Source organism: Elephas maximus, chromosome X (assembly GCF_024166365.1).
Source record: "Elephas maximus indicus isolate mEleMax1 chromosome X, mEleMax1 primary haplotype, whole genome shotgun sequence".
Taxonomy (NCBI): Eukaryota; Metazoa; Chordata; class Mammalia; order Proboscidea; family Elephantidae; genus Elephas; species Elephas maximus.
In genome coordinates, this window is record NC_064846.1 from 55154252 (window position 1) to 55168863 (window position 14612).

At 47.5% G+C, this 14612-nt stretch overlaps 1 protein-coding gene across 1 annotated transcript in view; it reads left to right on the forward strand.

Annotated features, from left to right (window-relative positions):
- Window positions 1–3085: 3085 nt before the first annotated feature.
- LOC126068702 (nuclear RNA export factor 1-like) overlaps window positions 3086–14612 on the forward strand; it is an 85130-nt gene continuing 73603 nt past the window's right edge. The window contains 15 exon segments of the mRNA XM_049871442.1: window positions 3086–3124; window positions 3242–3341; window positions 3450–3538; window positions 3651–3758; window positions 3917–4026; window positions 5791–5827; window positions 6177–6245; window positions 6332–6387; window positions 6526–6633; window positions 6722–6780; window positions 6886–7001; window positions 7098–7140; window positions 7730–7802; window positions 8359–8444; window positions 8447–8540. Coding sequence (XP_049727399.1) covers window positions 3314–3341; window positions 3450–3538; window positions 3651–3758; window positions 3917–4026; window positions 5791–5827; window positions 6177–6245; window positions 6332–6387; window positions 6526–6633; window positions 6722–6780; window positions 6886–7001; window positions 7098–7140; window positions 7730–7802; window positions 8359–8444; window positions 8447–8540 — 1076 coding nt within the window. The 5' untranslated portion in view covers window positions 3086–3124; window positions 3242–3313.

Sequence of the window (14612 nt, forward strand, 5' to 3'; positions counted from 1 at the left end):
GGTGTAACCAAATGAGGGTTCTTGGCCTGTCCTCTTAGCTGATTGAAATAAGACAGATGCCACACCACCAGTGGCAAGGGAAAAAGAAAATGGAAATTTGTTGTTTGCACAAACAAGGAGTAACGTGGGGCCTAGAAACCCAAAGACCACGAGCTGCCCACCCCAGGGGAGCTTGGAGTTTTTATGCCCTCCAGTCCCCAGGGGACAGGGATTGGCACCCAAAATCCGACACCCCCCGATCCCTCCCATGTCCATATTTGGAGATCCAGGTGCTGTGTCATGTTGTAAAGGAAGGAACCTTTGGCTTTACAGATGGGCTTGGGGGCAGCTGTGTGCCTGAGAACATCTTCCTCTCAGACAATGTTCAAGTCTGGGGTCAAGTAAGGGCCACGGCTCTTCAGGTCCTGCACATACGCCAAGATCCTGGTTTGCAGACATGGGGGATTCCGGTGGCAAATTCAAACCGAGGTTAGGGCTGAGGCAGGGTCAGGCCAAGCTGCAGTTAGAAACTGCTGGTTGCAGGGCTGCGACGGAGGGGGGAAACTGCTGCGGAGCCTGTGAAGCCTAGGCAGTAGGTTCAGTGGGGGGAGGGCTGGGAACTCACCCTTATCCTTGAATCCTTGAATCCTTGAATCCTTACACCAACCATTCAAGATAGATTGCATCACTCCCATAGAAGTTTCTAGAAGCTTGTTTTATGGCCCAGCATATGATCTATTCCGGAAAGTTCACGTGTGGTTGTTAGGTGCAGTGTTCTATGTCGGGAAGTAAATTTTGTTTCTCACGTTTTTTGAAATCTTCTCCTTCTAACTAAAATTGACTTTACCTGTATTATCCGTCACTCAGTTAAAATGTCCCACTGCCACTGTAGACATGCCCATTTTTCCATGTACTTCCATCAGTTTTTGCTGTGTACATTTTGGCTTCTATGTTAAGTGGTGCACACAGACTTAGAGTAGTTTTATTATTATTTCCTTGTGTAACTGAACTTCTTATCACTATGAAATCTCCCTCTTTAGTAATGTTTTTGCCCTAAAATATACTTTTTGTCTTATTAATGTGGTTATACCAACTTAATGTCTTTTATTAGTTTTGAAATTTTTTCAGACATGATCTCTTCAAATACCACTTCCATACTACTCTGGCTCTTTCTTTCCAGACTCCAATTAAGCACGTGTTAGATTTGTTCACTATATCCCCCCACACCCCGCCTCCTTTGATACTCTCCATCATTTTGTCTCTCCAGGCTTCATTTTGGATATTTTCTTTAGACCTAGCTTTCATTTCTCGAAGTCAAAGTGGAGAATTTGCCTCTGACCCTTGAACTATAACAACAAATATTCAGGGTAGATTTTATTATTCCCCTAGAGCAGAAGAGGGAGGTAAGGGTTAGAGATGTTAAGCAACTTGTCTTGGGTCACTCAGACTGAAAGCAGCAGAGCATGGACTAACATCGCAGAACGGACCCCCTGCCCAAGACCTTCCGCTGTGCTAGCTCTCTCCTGGGCTGTGAATGACCCCGACCTCTCATATCCCAGGAAGAGGAGCCACAGTGAAGTCTTTCAAGCTCTGTAGTACTCTACTGTATTTCTTTCTACACTATAAAAGTCAGTGAAATTACTTCACTAGCCATAGTGTTTTCACAGGACTTTTTCTGGCATTTGGACCACTGATATTTTGTTCTCCATTTCAGGGGATAGTCACCAAGTTAATTCTTTTCAAAGAAGAGGAAGACACTGGGGTATTTCACAAAGAAGATATGATAGTTGGTCTGAACAAGTCAGCCCTGGCATTCATCCGTCATCACGCCAGGAGCAAGGTGGAGGTGCAGCAATGAGTGATGCCCACGTGAGCCCTGGAGTAAGATAGTAAGTGACCACTCAGCATGGTGGCATGTACCAGCCAGTGGAATCCGCAACCCTGTATGTAACTCTGTGAGTCCTTCTCCAACCTGGTGGAGTGGGCAATGCTAGGACCAGGTTAATGGTTGAGCAAACATTATTACAGCCTTGACATCAGTAGGGCGAGGTGTTAGAAGCCTTTCCTGGCATTCCTGGACGCCTTCTTTCTCTTCACATCCCCACAGCACCCCCTACACCATTCCAACCTACTGTCAGAGAGGGAGTTGTCACAGAGGAGGCCAAACCCATGGGGACATGGAGAGAGAGAGAAAACCTCCACAGGAAGGAATGCAGGGGAACAGGCAGGATGGAACCTCCAGGAGCTGGTTCAAGGTCACAGTGAGTGTCCTGGCAAAATGCACATAATGTTCAGGAGACACAGGTTGGGTGGAGCTGTGCTGATCTCCTGGAGACACTAGGTACTTTGCTGGGGCACAGAGAGTTGGTAACTTTTCCTTTTTCTTACTAGGTGTTAACATCCTGGATTGGTCTAAAGGTAGGATGGGAGAAGTAATAAAAAGGGAAGAGGCTGAAGACAGGGAGAATGGGAAGTTTGTCTAAAGGCAAAGGTGGAAACTGCTCACAAAGAGAGAGAGAAACTCCCCACAGCATGGCTCAGTTTCAGACCTACTCAAACTTAGGTCTCAAAGGAACATATGGTTGGGACTCTTTAAGCTTTATTTCCATCACATCAGTCTCCTCTTCCAACCTTTCTTTTGACCCCAGTTTCCCTCTGGTGTGAAATATGATGAGAAGTGCCTGCAAAATTTGATCAAGAGCCTATGCAGCATCCCCTTCAATCTGATCCAGGTAAGAGGGCAGGGAGGCAGCCGAGTGGGCACAGGGCAGGTGGAGGGGCCAGGCTGAGCAGGAAGTCTGGCCTCATGTTGTATTTCTCTTGCCCCTCCCTCTCTCTAAAGTCTCAGTGTCAGAAAATGCATACCAAGGTCTTTGTCAAGAGTGCCAGCATTGCCTTCGAGTTGAAGAAAGTCAACAGCATGATTTGCAATGAAGATAACGGAAGGGTGTGTGTCAGGGCATGGCCAGGGCTAGCTAGGGCCAGGAGGGCAGGCTAGGGGATGGGTCTTCTTGATTTTGGGTTTCAGAGTTCCTGGAACTTACCCAAACGCACTTCTCTGCAGATGTCTCTCTTTGTCAGCCCCTCTACCCTACCCTACTCTGAGCAGAAGGGGCTAAAGTCAGGAAAAGTGAAACTCATAAAGGTAATGCAGACTGAAGATATGTGTGCACACACCCAGACCCACCGCTTCTTCCCTCATCATTTTCCCCCTCCACCACCTCGGCATCAAAGTCACTGACCCACGTCTCTGTCTGTGCAGGTGACCAAGATCAAAGGATATGAAGTCCCCCAGCAAGCTCTTGACCACCAGAGACTCCACTCAGATCCACATATGAGTGACAGCAGTAATTCTAGGGCAGGTGCAGGCAGAGGGAGGGTAGAGGGCAACTGAGGGAGGTATTGGTGCTGGGGCTGCTCCAGCCAGGCCCCTCTCATCCTTCTGATTCCCTCCTCCTGGCTTCCTGAAGACGTGATGACCCATGATATTGAAATGGGGCCAAATCTTAGGAACTGCATGGCTGAATCCCTGCAGATCCATGAAGAGAATGCGCCCAAGGTGAGGCCTTAGACCCAGTGCTGAGAGGGAACATGGGACAGATGGGGTGGAGGGCATATGTGTCCCAGATGTCACCTCTTAGACCTTCAGTCCAGCTCTTCTCTCATCACAGCTTTTGTCCTTCAACTCGAGCAACAACACATCCTACAAGCTGGTTGGCCTGCCCAACACCATGCAGAAGGCCCCCAACCTCAAGAGCCTGAACCTCTCCAAAAATGAGGTGAGAAGCGATAGCCAGAGCAGTGTTTAAAGGGAAGGTGGCAGGGCTCATTAGGGTGAGGACAAGAGTTAGGCAAGGCCATGTGTGGGAGAGGGTGGATCTGGGGTGCAGGGCCCTCTGGATCTCTCCCTATTCCTGTTCCCTTGTCATAATTACAGGTTAAGTCTGAAGGGGAGTTGGACAAGGTGGAAGCGCTGGAGCCAGAAGAGATGTGTGCAGACAGAAACCCTCTGTGCACCACCTTCCCAGATAAGTCCACCAACATAAGGTCAGTTGTGCCCTCTGTTGCCCCCTGGCAGCCTGAGCTGCCCCTGACAGTGCCCATCTGCAAGAGGCTGCAGCCCCGGACCTCTGGGAGGACCACGTGCCCTGTCCTGTCCTCTCTCTGTCTCTCACCTGTGCTTAGAGCTGTACCTGCCTTCCTCTGGCCTGCCCACTGCTCCCCTGGGCTGGTGCCTGTTTCCTGCCTCTCTGCACCCAGCCTTCTCTGGCATGGCCTCTCCTGAATGTGCTCTAGGAAGCAGAGCTTCCCCTTACTCCCCAGGACTAGGAGTGTGGAGACTGTGCCTTGCTCGTCCACTGGGGCTGCCTGGAGCCAGATCCTGGTGCCCTGGACGGTGAAGGCTCCTCCTGACCAGGGCCTCCTGCTGAGACAGGCCTTCCTGCCTCTGAGCTGAGATGGGGCTTCTCTTCCCATTCAGTGATAGGCCCTGTCTCCCTTGCTTCAAAAGGGTCCCCCGACCTGCCCCAGGCCAACATTGGTGCTTTCTTGCCCCATGCTGAGGGCTGAGGCCCAGGGGCAGCTTTATCATGACCTTTGTTCCTCTGGCCCAGTGAGGGAACTGGGCCTTCCTGGGGGAGAAGGCTGGGTTCCCTGAGTCAAGGGTCAGAAGCAGGTCACCTCCAGTGAGCAAAGGGCATCCCGAGGCAGGTGCCAAGTGTGGAAGGCAGAGGGCAAAGGCGGGTGAGGAGACCGGGACAGTCCTATCATGGGCACTGCCCCCTCCCTCCACCATGTCACGGCACCTGGCCTGGTCCTTCAGAGGAACACTGGGTAGACCAAGGTGGCCTGATTTCTCAGGCAAGGGACCAACTAAGACAGGCATAGCTGTACAGGGGCTATCAGGGGAGAAGGTGACACTTGAAAGAGGGGCCACAGACCCTGAACCCCATGCTGTGCCTTTACCTGAACCTTTCCTCCTGGGGAAGGTCTCCTGCCCCATTGGCTACTCTGTTTCCCATGCCCAGGTCAGATAGCATCACAGAGGTGACAAAGGCCATTGGGCCCTAGCCCAACGAGTACCTGTTTTCCATTTCTTCCTTGTCCCCAGTGCCAGCCAGGGAGAGATGAAGGACAGGGCGGCAGCAGGGGAGCCATTTCCCCCTTCCTTCCCCATTTCTCCCTAACTCCTCCACCCACAGTAAACTTCTCCCCCTTTTGCCTTTCCTTGGCTTTCTCTTTCTCTTTAATCTCCATTCTCTTATGTCTCCCCTCCCTACCTGCACTCCCTTTCTGTCCTTACCCCCTCCCTGTCTCTTGAGCCTGCCTCACCCATCGCCCTCCCCGGTGTCCGGGGCCATCCCTGGGGATGTCCTGGTGTTGTCCAGGGCCAGGCCTGGCAGAGCACTGGACACCTGGTGAGGGAGCAGAGCCTTGGGCCCCACCCCATTCCCCCCTCCTCCCTCCAGAGCCTTCCCTGGGGACTTGGAGGGAGGTAAGTGAGGCAGGGAGGGGAAGGCATCCCTGGAGCCTGGGCTCCACATGCTGCTTCTGTGTCATTGGAGGAAAGGGTCAGGGCCCTCCTGTGGGCGCTTCCCAGGAGGAAGGTGGGAGGAGAGGAGTATGGAGAGAGTGCCCACTAGCTCTCACTGGTCGAGTCCACAGGGGAGGTCCCCAGGGTCCAGGAGGGGTGGTGGCACGGGAATATAGGTGGGACACATGTGGGTGTATTCCTGAGTAGGCTTGCTTGCCTCCATGAGGTGGGCCGGCTGTGTCGTTACATGCTTTTCTGTGTTGTCTTATATTTGACAGCTCCATCCTGGAATTGTTCCCCAAGTTATTACACCTGGTAAGTGTCTTCCTTTATCCTTGACTCCTCTAGCTGGTACAGACAACACTCACAACCTGCCATGAGTTCCTTAGATCTTGACCTGGTTAGATTTTTGGATCTGACCCCTAATCCTCATGTGGGACTGACCCATGAGGGAACCTGATAAAGTCTATGGATCTTCTCTGTTGTTCTCCACAGGCTTCTGGGAGCCCCTGGTTAAGACATCACAGTAGTCTTGCCCATGGAACATCCAAGGCCCTTTCACCCTGACCTCTGACCCTTACCCTCTGCTGGGCCCATCCTTTTCCTTGACCATTCAGTGCCACCTCCCTTGTCTGCACTGCTGACTTCCTCTTCCCTCCCCCAGGACAACCACGAGGTACCCCTACCCATTGTCTTTGGCATTGAAGCATCCAAGAAGTTACCAGTCTGCAGGGTGAGGAGGTGGGATCAAGCAGGGTGGGGGGTGGGTGGGTGAGGAGAGGATAACATCCATGGTCCTTAGAACCATTTTGATTCCAGGGAAGCATCTTCGGATCTGAGACCCTGAAGAATCTAATCTTACGATTCCTGCAGCAGTAAGTACCTCTGGGACCCCAAGGCAGGGAGGGATGGGATGGGCTGGGTCGCCCAGGCACAGGCCTGCTCATGGGGGGCTTTCAAGTCCATTTAGGGGTGCAGAACACAGACAGCCTGTCCCCTTTGCTTCCCCACAGGTATTACTGGGTCTATGACTATGGGGACAGGCTGGGTCTCCTGGATGCTTACCATGACGAGGCCTGCTTCTCGCTGACCCTTCCCTTCAACCCTGAGGACCTGATTCCGTGAGTATGGCAGTGTCAGCCCTGGGCCCTATGACTCCCCAGTAGACACTGGCCAGTCTTCCACCTCTTCTTCCTCTTTTTCTCCTAGAAGCTGCTTGGACAAATACTCTAAGGGGAGCAGGAATATAAAGAAGCTCAAGGACCCCGGTAAGTGTGTAAGGGGGAAAAAGGGGGGACAGGAGGTATGAAGGGTTCAGTTGTAGGGCCAGGTGAGTGAGGCAACCCCTGACCTTCTCTTTCCTCCCCCGACAGTCCTGCGGGTTCAGTTGCTGAAACACACAAAACATGACATTGTTGACTCCCTCAGTGTATTGCCCAGAACCGAGCATGACATCAGCTCCTTGGTGGTGGACATGTGTGTCCAGACGGTGAGCACCTGCTTCCTCCCTGATGCTGGCCCAGAGGGCAGAGGTGTGTAGGAGGTTAGGGGGACCCTGGGGGCCTGAGCTGTTTTACTCTTTCAGGAAAAGATGCTCTGCTTTTCTGTCAGCGGTGCCTTCAAGGAGGGTGAGTGTCTGTAGAGTCCCTTCCCATGTCCATTAGTGCTCCCTCCCCTGACAGGCTCCCTCTCAGAACTCTCCAGGCTTCCCTGATCTCTTCACTTCCTATTCCCTCTGAGTTCCCCAGCTCCCACCCTGCCTCCTACCCACCTGGTCTGACCTACCCCCATACCTGTCTGCCCCAGCACGGCCCAGGGGTTAGGGACACAGGCTGTAGAGTTTCATGGCTCTCATCCCAGTCCCTCACTCTGACACCTTGGGATACTTGCTTACCTCTCAGTCTCCTCGTTTGTAAAATGGGGGGTAGTAATACCCATCTCTTGGGGTGCTGTGAAAAACAGGTCACATGAACTTGTGAAGAGTGTGTCACAGGGCCTGACACAGAGTAGGGCCCTTTCGCTGGGAGGTGATTGTTGCTGTGGTTGCCCTCCCCATTGCCGACACCCCCTCCTGACTCCCAGTGGGCACTTGTCCCTGTCTGGCCCCCTTCAGGGTGCCACAGGAGTATCAGGTAAGACTATGATTGGGGAAAGCTGCTGGTGAGTGTGTAAAGCACGGGCATCTCTGAGGGGAATTGTTGTTTATTGTCCTTGAAGTGGAAGGAATGTGTCAGGCTCATGTTCGTGCCTTCACCCGGATCTTCATTGCTACTCCTTCCAGCAACTTCAGGTAAGTGCTGTGTTGTAGGTACCATGTGGGAACACCCATCCGAGCCTGGGGCCAGTGGTGTAGGAAGGTGATGGTGCATTCCTCAGGGTTTCCTCAATACTGCAGAATACCAAAAGGTAGATCCCAGGAGCAGTCTAGCCCAGTGGTTAATAGTGTAGGTTTTGATGTTGGAATAGAGGGTTGGTTCTCACCCTGACCCCAGCATTCACCAGCTGTGTGACCTTGGTCAAGTTACATGACCTCTCTGTGACTCAGTGCCCTCCTCTAAATATGGGGATTAGAGTATCCACCTTCTTGGGCAGTTGTCAAGGGTAAAGGTAAAAGCGGGTGTGCAACTCTCCCTGGGTTGGGAGTAAACCTATGAATCTAGTGCAGCTGGGAGTTAGTTCTCCAAAGGCAGGTTCTGTGGGAGGGGAAAGGGTACCAGTCAAGGAATGTAGGAGGCAGGCGGAAGAGGGGATGGAAGGAAAGTAGTTGCTGAGTGGGAGCAGGATCCTTGTTGGGGATATGGGATTGTCTGTCTGTCCAGCTGTCTGAGGGCCCATTCTTCCTCCAGCCTATGCATCGTGAATGACCAACTGTGTGTGAGGGACAGCAGCCCCATAGAGACCCAGGGTGCCTTCTTCACCCCAGTGCCCACACCTCCTCCAGCTCTCTACCCACCCTCTCCCAGCAGCAGCAGGAAATGGTGGCAGCGTTCACTGCCCAGTCTGGGATGAACCTTGAGTGGGCTCAGAAGTGAGTTCTGGGAGCGGGTGGGGATGGGATGAGCTGGGAGGAGCTGGGGAGTGAATCATGGGAACTTGCAGGTGATATGTCTTGTTTATTTCACTCATTGTCACACAGAACATCTTTTCTTCTCAGTACATATTGCACCACCTAGTTGTTTTAAACAGGTGCACAGTACTTTCTGAATTCCATGGATCGCTATTTCCAGAAAATTACATTGCTTGTTTGTGCCCATATTGATATACTGTATACAGGATGTGCATTAAAATTACTGCTTATAAAAGTCCATCACCATGTCAGGTAAAAACGTCTGGAGATGACTCACTTGTGAGAGGCAAGTATTTTCTTCTTTCCGTCAGGGTCCCCCTCCCTCGTGTGTAAGATGCCCTCGGGGTGGGGGAGGTGGACAATCATTTATAAAAGGCAGGCTCTTCAGGGTCAGTTCTGGAAGGGGTCCACTGTGGACCCTCCCCTGAGGCCCAGAAACAATGGGGAAGGAGGGCTCCGGTGGAGGGGCAACCCTGGTGCCCACGGATGGGGAGGGAGCTGGTAAATCGCAGGCCTTCAGGCCTGTACTCCCTGGGCAGCCCCCAGCCTGCTCCTGTCTGCAGCTGAGAGCCAGCAATGCTCTTGGTTAGAACCATCCTGGGGTCCTGAAGGGCCCAGCACAGGGCAGGCACCCAGAGAGGGCCCAGTAGTTCTCTGCCCACTTCACCCCTATTCTCTCTCTTTACCCCCTGCATCCCCCACTCTCACCTGGGGCTCCCTCCTAATTCAGGGCTCTGGTGGGACTGACAGTCAACAGGGGTCATCATCCTGTCTTCCCTGTATAGGTGGCTTGATGGCACCCAACAATAACAACAACTTTGCCCCATACACAAAGTGTATCAGATCTAAATGTAAAATATATAAAACTCTTTGTCTTAGTTATCTAGCGCTGCTGTAACAGAAATACCACAAGTGGATGGCTTTAACAAAGAGGAGTTTATTCTCTCGCAGTCTAGGAGGCTAGAAGTCCAGATTCAGGTTGTCAGCTCCAGGGCAGTCTTTCTTTCTCTATCGGCTCTGGGGGAAGGCCCTTGAGGCCCTTGTCATCAGTCTTCCTCTGGACTAGGAGCTTCTCAGGGCAGGAACCTCAGGTCGAAAGGACGCGCTGTGCCCCCAGCAGTGCTTTCTGGGTGGTATGAGGTCCTCCTGTCTCTCCGTTTTCTTCTCTCTTTTATATCTCAAAAGAGTTTGACATAAGACACAACCTAATCTTATAGATTGAGTTCTGCGTCATTAACCTAACTGCCACTAACCCCCCCCCATAACATCGTAGAGGTGGGATTTACAATGCACAGGAAAATCACATCAGAGAACAAAATGGTGGACAATCTCACAATACTGGGAATCGTGGCCTAGCCAAGTTGACACACATTTTTGGGGGACACAATTCAATCCATGACAATCTTATAAGAAGACATAGGAGTAAATCTTTTGACCTTGGGTTAAGCAATGATTTCTTAGATATGCCACCAAAAGCACAAGCAATAAAAGAAACGAAAAATTGAACTGAACTGCATAACATTACACAAAATACACACATGCACGTCCCTCAAACATCTACCTGCTCCAGCAGTTCATGGCATGTGTTATGAGCCACAGCGATCTGTATCTCATATTAGAACTTTCTGTCTGATTCAGGTAACCTTTTCATTATCTTGTAGTAATTCACAAGCAGCAACCCTTCCAATGACCACTTCTACAGGCAAACATCAGGTCTTTGTCAAGTAAAATACCATATTAATCTATATTTATGTATTTCTTAATCATTTAAGAAGTCTAAAACAGTGCTACCATTTTATTAGATTCCTATCTTATATTTAATGTGTCACGGACAAAGTTTTTGAGTGTTGAGTCCCTAACCTCAGTTTCCTCACAAAGCCTGTGAGTTTTTTTCTAACTTTTTATTTTGAAATAATAAATTTTATTTTGAAATAATAATAATTATTGTTATTTTTGGTGAAAATATACAATGCAGAAAATAGCTACACCATTTCAACCATTTCTACATGTACAGTTCAGTGACACTGATAACATTCTTCAAGCTGTGCAACCATCCTTGCTGTCCTTTTCCAAATTATTCCACACTGTTAACATAAACTCACTGCCCCATAACCTTCTCATCTAACCTTTCGAGTTGCTGTTTCTACATAAAGAACTCTTTAAAAGAGCACAATGCTCAAGGCAGACATACTTTACTAATTAAGCTAGACTACGGTTTGGTTCAAAGAAGACTTCAGGGGATAGTTTTTATTGATCTACAAAAAAAAAAGATGCAAAAAACATACACGGAGGTCCCTTGACCTACCTTTTCCCAGTGATAACATATCTTGTGTTACTATAGCACAATACTGTAACTAGGAAACTGACACTGATTGAATCCATAGAGCTAACTGATATTTCATCAGTTTTACATGCACTTGTGTTAGAGTGTCTGTGTGTACTTATATTAATTCTATGCATTTTTTATCAGATGTTTAGATTCATGTAACCATCACCATAAAGAAGATTCAAAACTGTTCCATCACCACAAAGTTCTCTTCTGCTACTCCTTACACCCACACTCATCTTCTCCCTGCCCTCCATCCCTAATCCCTTAAAGCATTAAACTGTTATCCATGCATATTTTTGTCAATTTGAGAATGTTATATAAATTGAACCATGCAGTATGTAACCTTTTGGAATGGACTTGATTCACCCAGCATAATTTCTCTGTAATCCATCCAAATTGTTGTATGTCCACTCCTTTTTATTGCTGAGTAGTATTCCATGGTATGGATACAGTTTATTTAACCATTCACTCATGGAAAGACATCTGGGCTGTTCTCACTTTTTGACTATCATTAATAAAGCTGTTATGAACATTCATGTACAGGTTTTTGTGTGAACAAAAGTTTCAATTTTTCTGAGTAAATTACCCAAGAATGCAATTGTTGGGTCATATGGTTATTGCATGTTTACTTTTGAAAGAAACTGCCAAATTATTTTACAGAGTGGCTGTGCCATTTTACATTCCCACTAGCAATGTATGAGTGACCCAATTTCTCCATAGCCTGTCTGCACTTGGTGTTATCCTAATGTATTTTAGCCATTCTGATGGGTGTGTATGATATCTGATCATGTTTTTAATTTGCATTTTTATGATGACTGACACATGGGGTTGCCAGGTTTCAGAATTGACTTGATGGAAACTTTTTTTTTTTTAAGGGTCACCATGAATTGGACTTGACTCAAAAGCAATGGGTTTTTTGTTTGTTTTATTTGCCATCTGTCTGTCCTCATTAGTGAAATGTTCATGTCTTTTGCTGATTTTCTAATTGGGTTTAGAGGTCAGAGAGTAGCTCTGGAGAGCTGCCTTTGTTCATCTTACCCAGCATGATGAGAAAATGTGAGGCCCTTTGGGACTTATTTTTCTTGGCAGAGAGGGAAGTACGGCTGAGAATACATAAGGTTCTTTGAATTAGAATTGAGCTTCTCTTTGAAACAGGATTAAGAGGTAGGGGATCCCTGGGTTCATCTTTGGAGCCCTGGCTGCAACAAGGGAAAAAGGGAGATAACGGGGTGAGGGGAGGGATGACTTCTAAGTGATGGTAGATTCAACACCTTCAGTCTTCTCCTAGACCTGTAGTTGTCAACTCTGGCTATCCACCAGAATCCCCTTCAATGCCCAGATTGAACCCCAGACCAACTGAATCAATATGTAGGGACGTAGTCCAGGCATCAGTATTTTTAAGGTTCCTCACTTGATTCTAATTGAGCTGTCAAAACTGAGAACATTTACCTCATGGTCTGAACTATTACACGTGGACAATTTAGCTCCCTTTCAGCTGCCTTCTTAGAACTACCACACAACACTTCTGCATTCATCTCATTGGGCAGAGGTTCATCATGTGGCCACATCTAACTGCAAGGAAGGCTGGAAATGTAATATTTTACCAGACACATTACTGCCCCCAAATAAATTTGGGATTGTTTTACTAAAGGGGGGTGGAGTTGATACATAATATCTGCCACACTTTTACAACCAAGGCAGTTAGACGCACTCCCTCAATTATCTGGTGCTTTCTTCCCAATTATCCAAGCACAGTTTTCATGGACTCAAATAAAACTGCTGCTCTAGAGACACTTTAGCTTGCTCTCCCATTCTCCCAAATCCCATCTCCCAGACTGGATCATTGCAACTTAGCACACACATCTTCAATGCATGCCATTATTTCATCTATTGAACAAATATTTATTTGTTGAATTTATTGAACAAATATTTATTGTTACCAACAATAAGCCAGACACTGTGATAGGCACTGGGGATAAAGCAGAGAACCTGACACAGTCTTGGTTTTCATGGAACTTACATTCTAGAGGGGATGCTACACTCAAGAATTGAATCCTATGAAGACAATAAAATGGGAAAATATGATAGTAAATGACTAGGATGAGGAGGTCAGGGAAAGCTTCTCTAAGGATTTGACTTTGATCTGATACTCAAATAACAAAAAGGACTCAACCTTCTTGGGAAGATGTAAGACCTGTGCACTGTATGCAAAAGGAACAGCGAAGACAATGGTCCTGAGATATGAACAAGTGTGGTATGTTTAAGGAACAGCTTGGATGTCAATGTGCATTAGGAAGTCAGTGGTAGAAAATGAGGTCAGAGTGGTAGGAGGGGCCAGACCACAGAAGGCCTTGTAGGCCATAGTAAGGACTATGAGGTTTATTCTTACTATGATAGGAGTCATTGGGGGAGATTTAAGAAAGAAAGAAAGGGACATTATAATCTACTTTGCTAAAAGCTTACTGTGAATGCTTTTTTGGAGAACAGACTGAAAGACAGCAATAATAGGAGCAGGGAGATGAGTTAAGAGACTACTGCAGTCATGCAGGTGAGAGGTTACAGTGGCATGGACCAGGGTCTTAGCAGTGGAAGTGGTGAGAAGGGGTTACAAAGGGGGTGCAACCTGGACTTGCTGATGGAGTGATGTACATAGTGAGGGATAGAGAGATTAATTGTGTCTCTTAAAACCTCAGTCTGAGCAACTGTGTTGTAAGGCTGTTATCTGAGATAGGAAAATGGGTGGAGGGATAGATTTGGTGTGAGGCCAGGAAATCGGGAGTTCTGTTTTCATTATGTTGATTGTGGAGCCTATAAAAAGAAACTCAAATAGGGCCATGTGTTGGGATATATAAGCTTGAAACTTCTGAGGAAGCTCTTGGCTATAGAAAAATAACAGTACAGCTTAACAGAATAATTCAATCAGCAAATACATGTTGATTCCACATATGAGCAGGCCATACCTCTAGATGACAAAGGATAAGAAGATTGAAAATCAATTTTATTGAAATATAAATTGTGTCCACTACAATACACCTATTTTAGGTATACAATTCGATGAGTTTGGACAAATGCAGTCACCCATATAGCCACCACAATCAAGATATAGAACATTAATATGGAGGCTTTTAAGATCCCTATTACTTTCCTCCAGAAGCTGATCATTTTCAGAGCTAAGGACATGCATACATATTAAACAGAGAAGGATGCAAGGCAATAAAGGATAAGTTTCAATGATTTGCACATTTCATGAGGACGGGATTTTTTTTTATTGTTATGGACTGAATTGTGCCCCCCAAAATAATATGTTGTAAATCCTAACCCCTTGAGTATATCCCACTTGAATTTAGAGACCATCTCAAGGATAGATTTGATGCATTGAACAATAACTAAAGACCAGATGAGTTGTGGGATGACATCAAGGACATGATACATGAAGAAAGAAAAAAGTCTTTCAAAAGACAGAAAAGGAATTAAAAAAAGACTGAAGTGGATGTCAGAAGCAACTCTGAAACTTGTTCTTGAACGTAGAGTAGCTAAAGCAAAAGGAAGAAATGATGAAGTAAAAGAGCTGAACAGAAGGATTGCTCAAGAAGACAAAGTAAAGTATTATAATGACGTGTGCAAGACGTGGAGTTAGAAAACCAAAAGGGAAGAATACGCTTGTATTTCTAAAGGTGAAAGAACTGAAGAGAAAATTCAAGCCT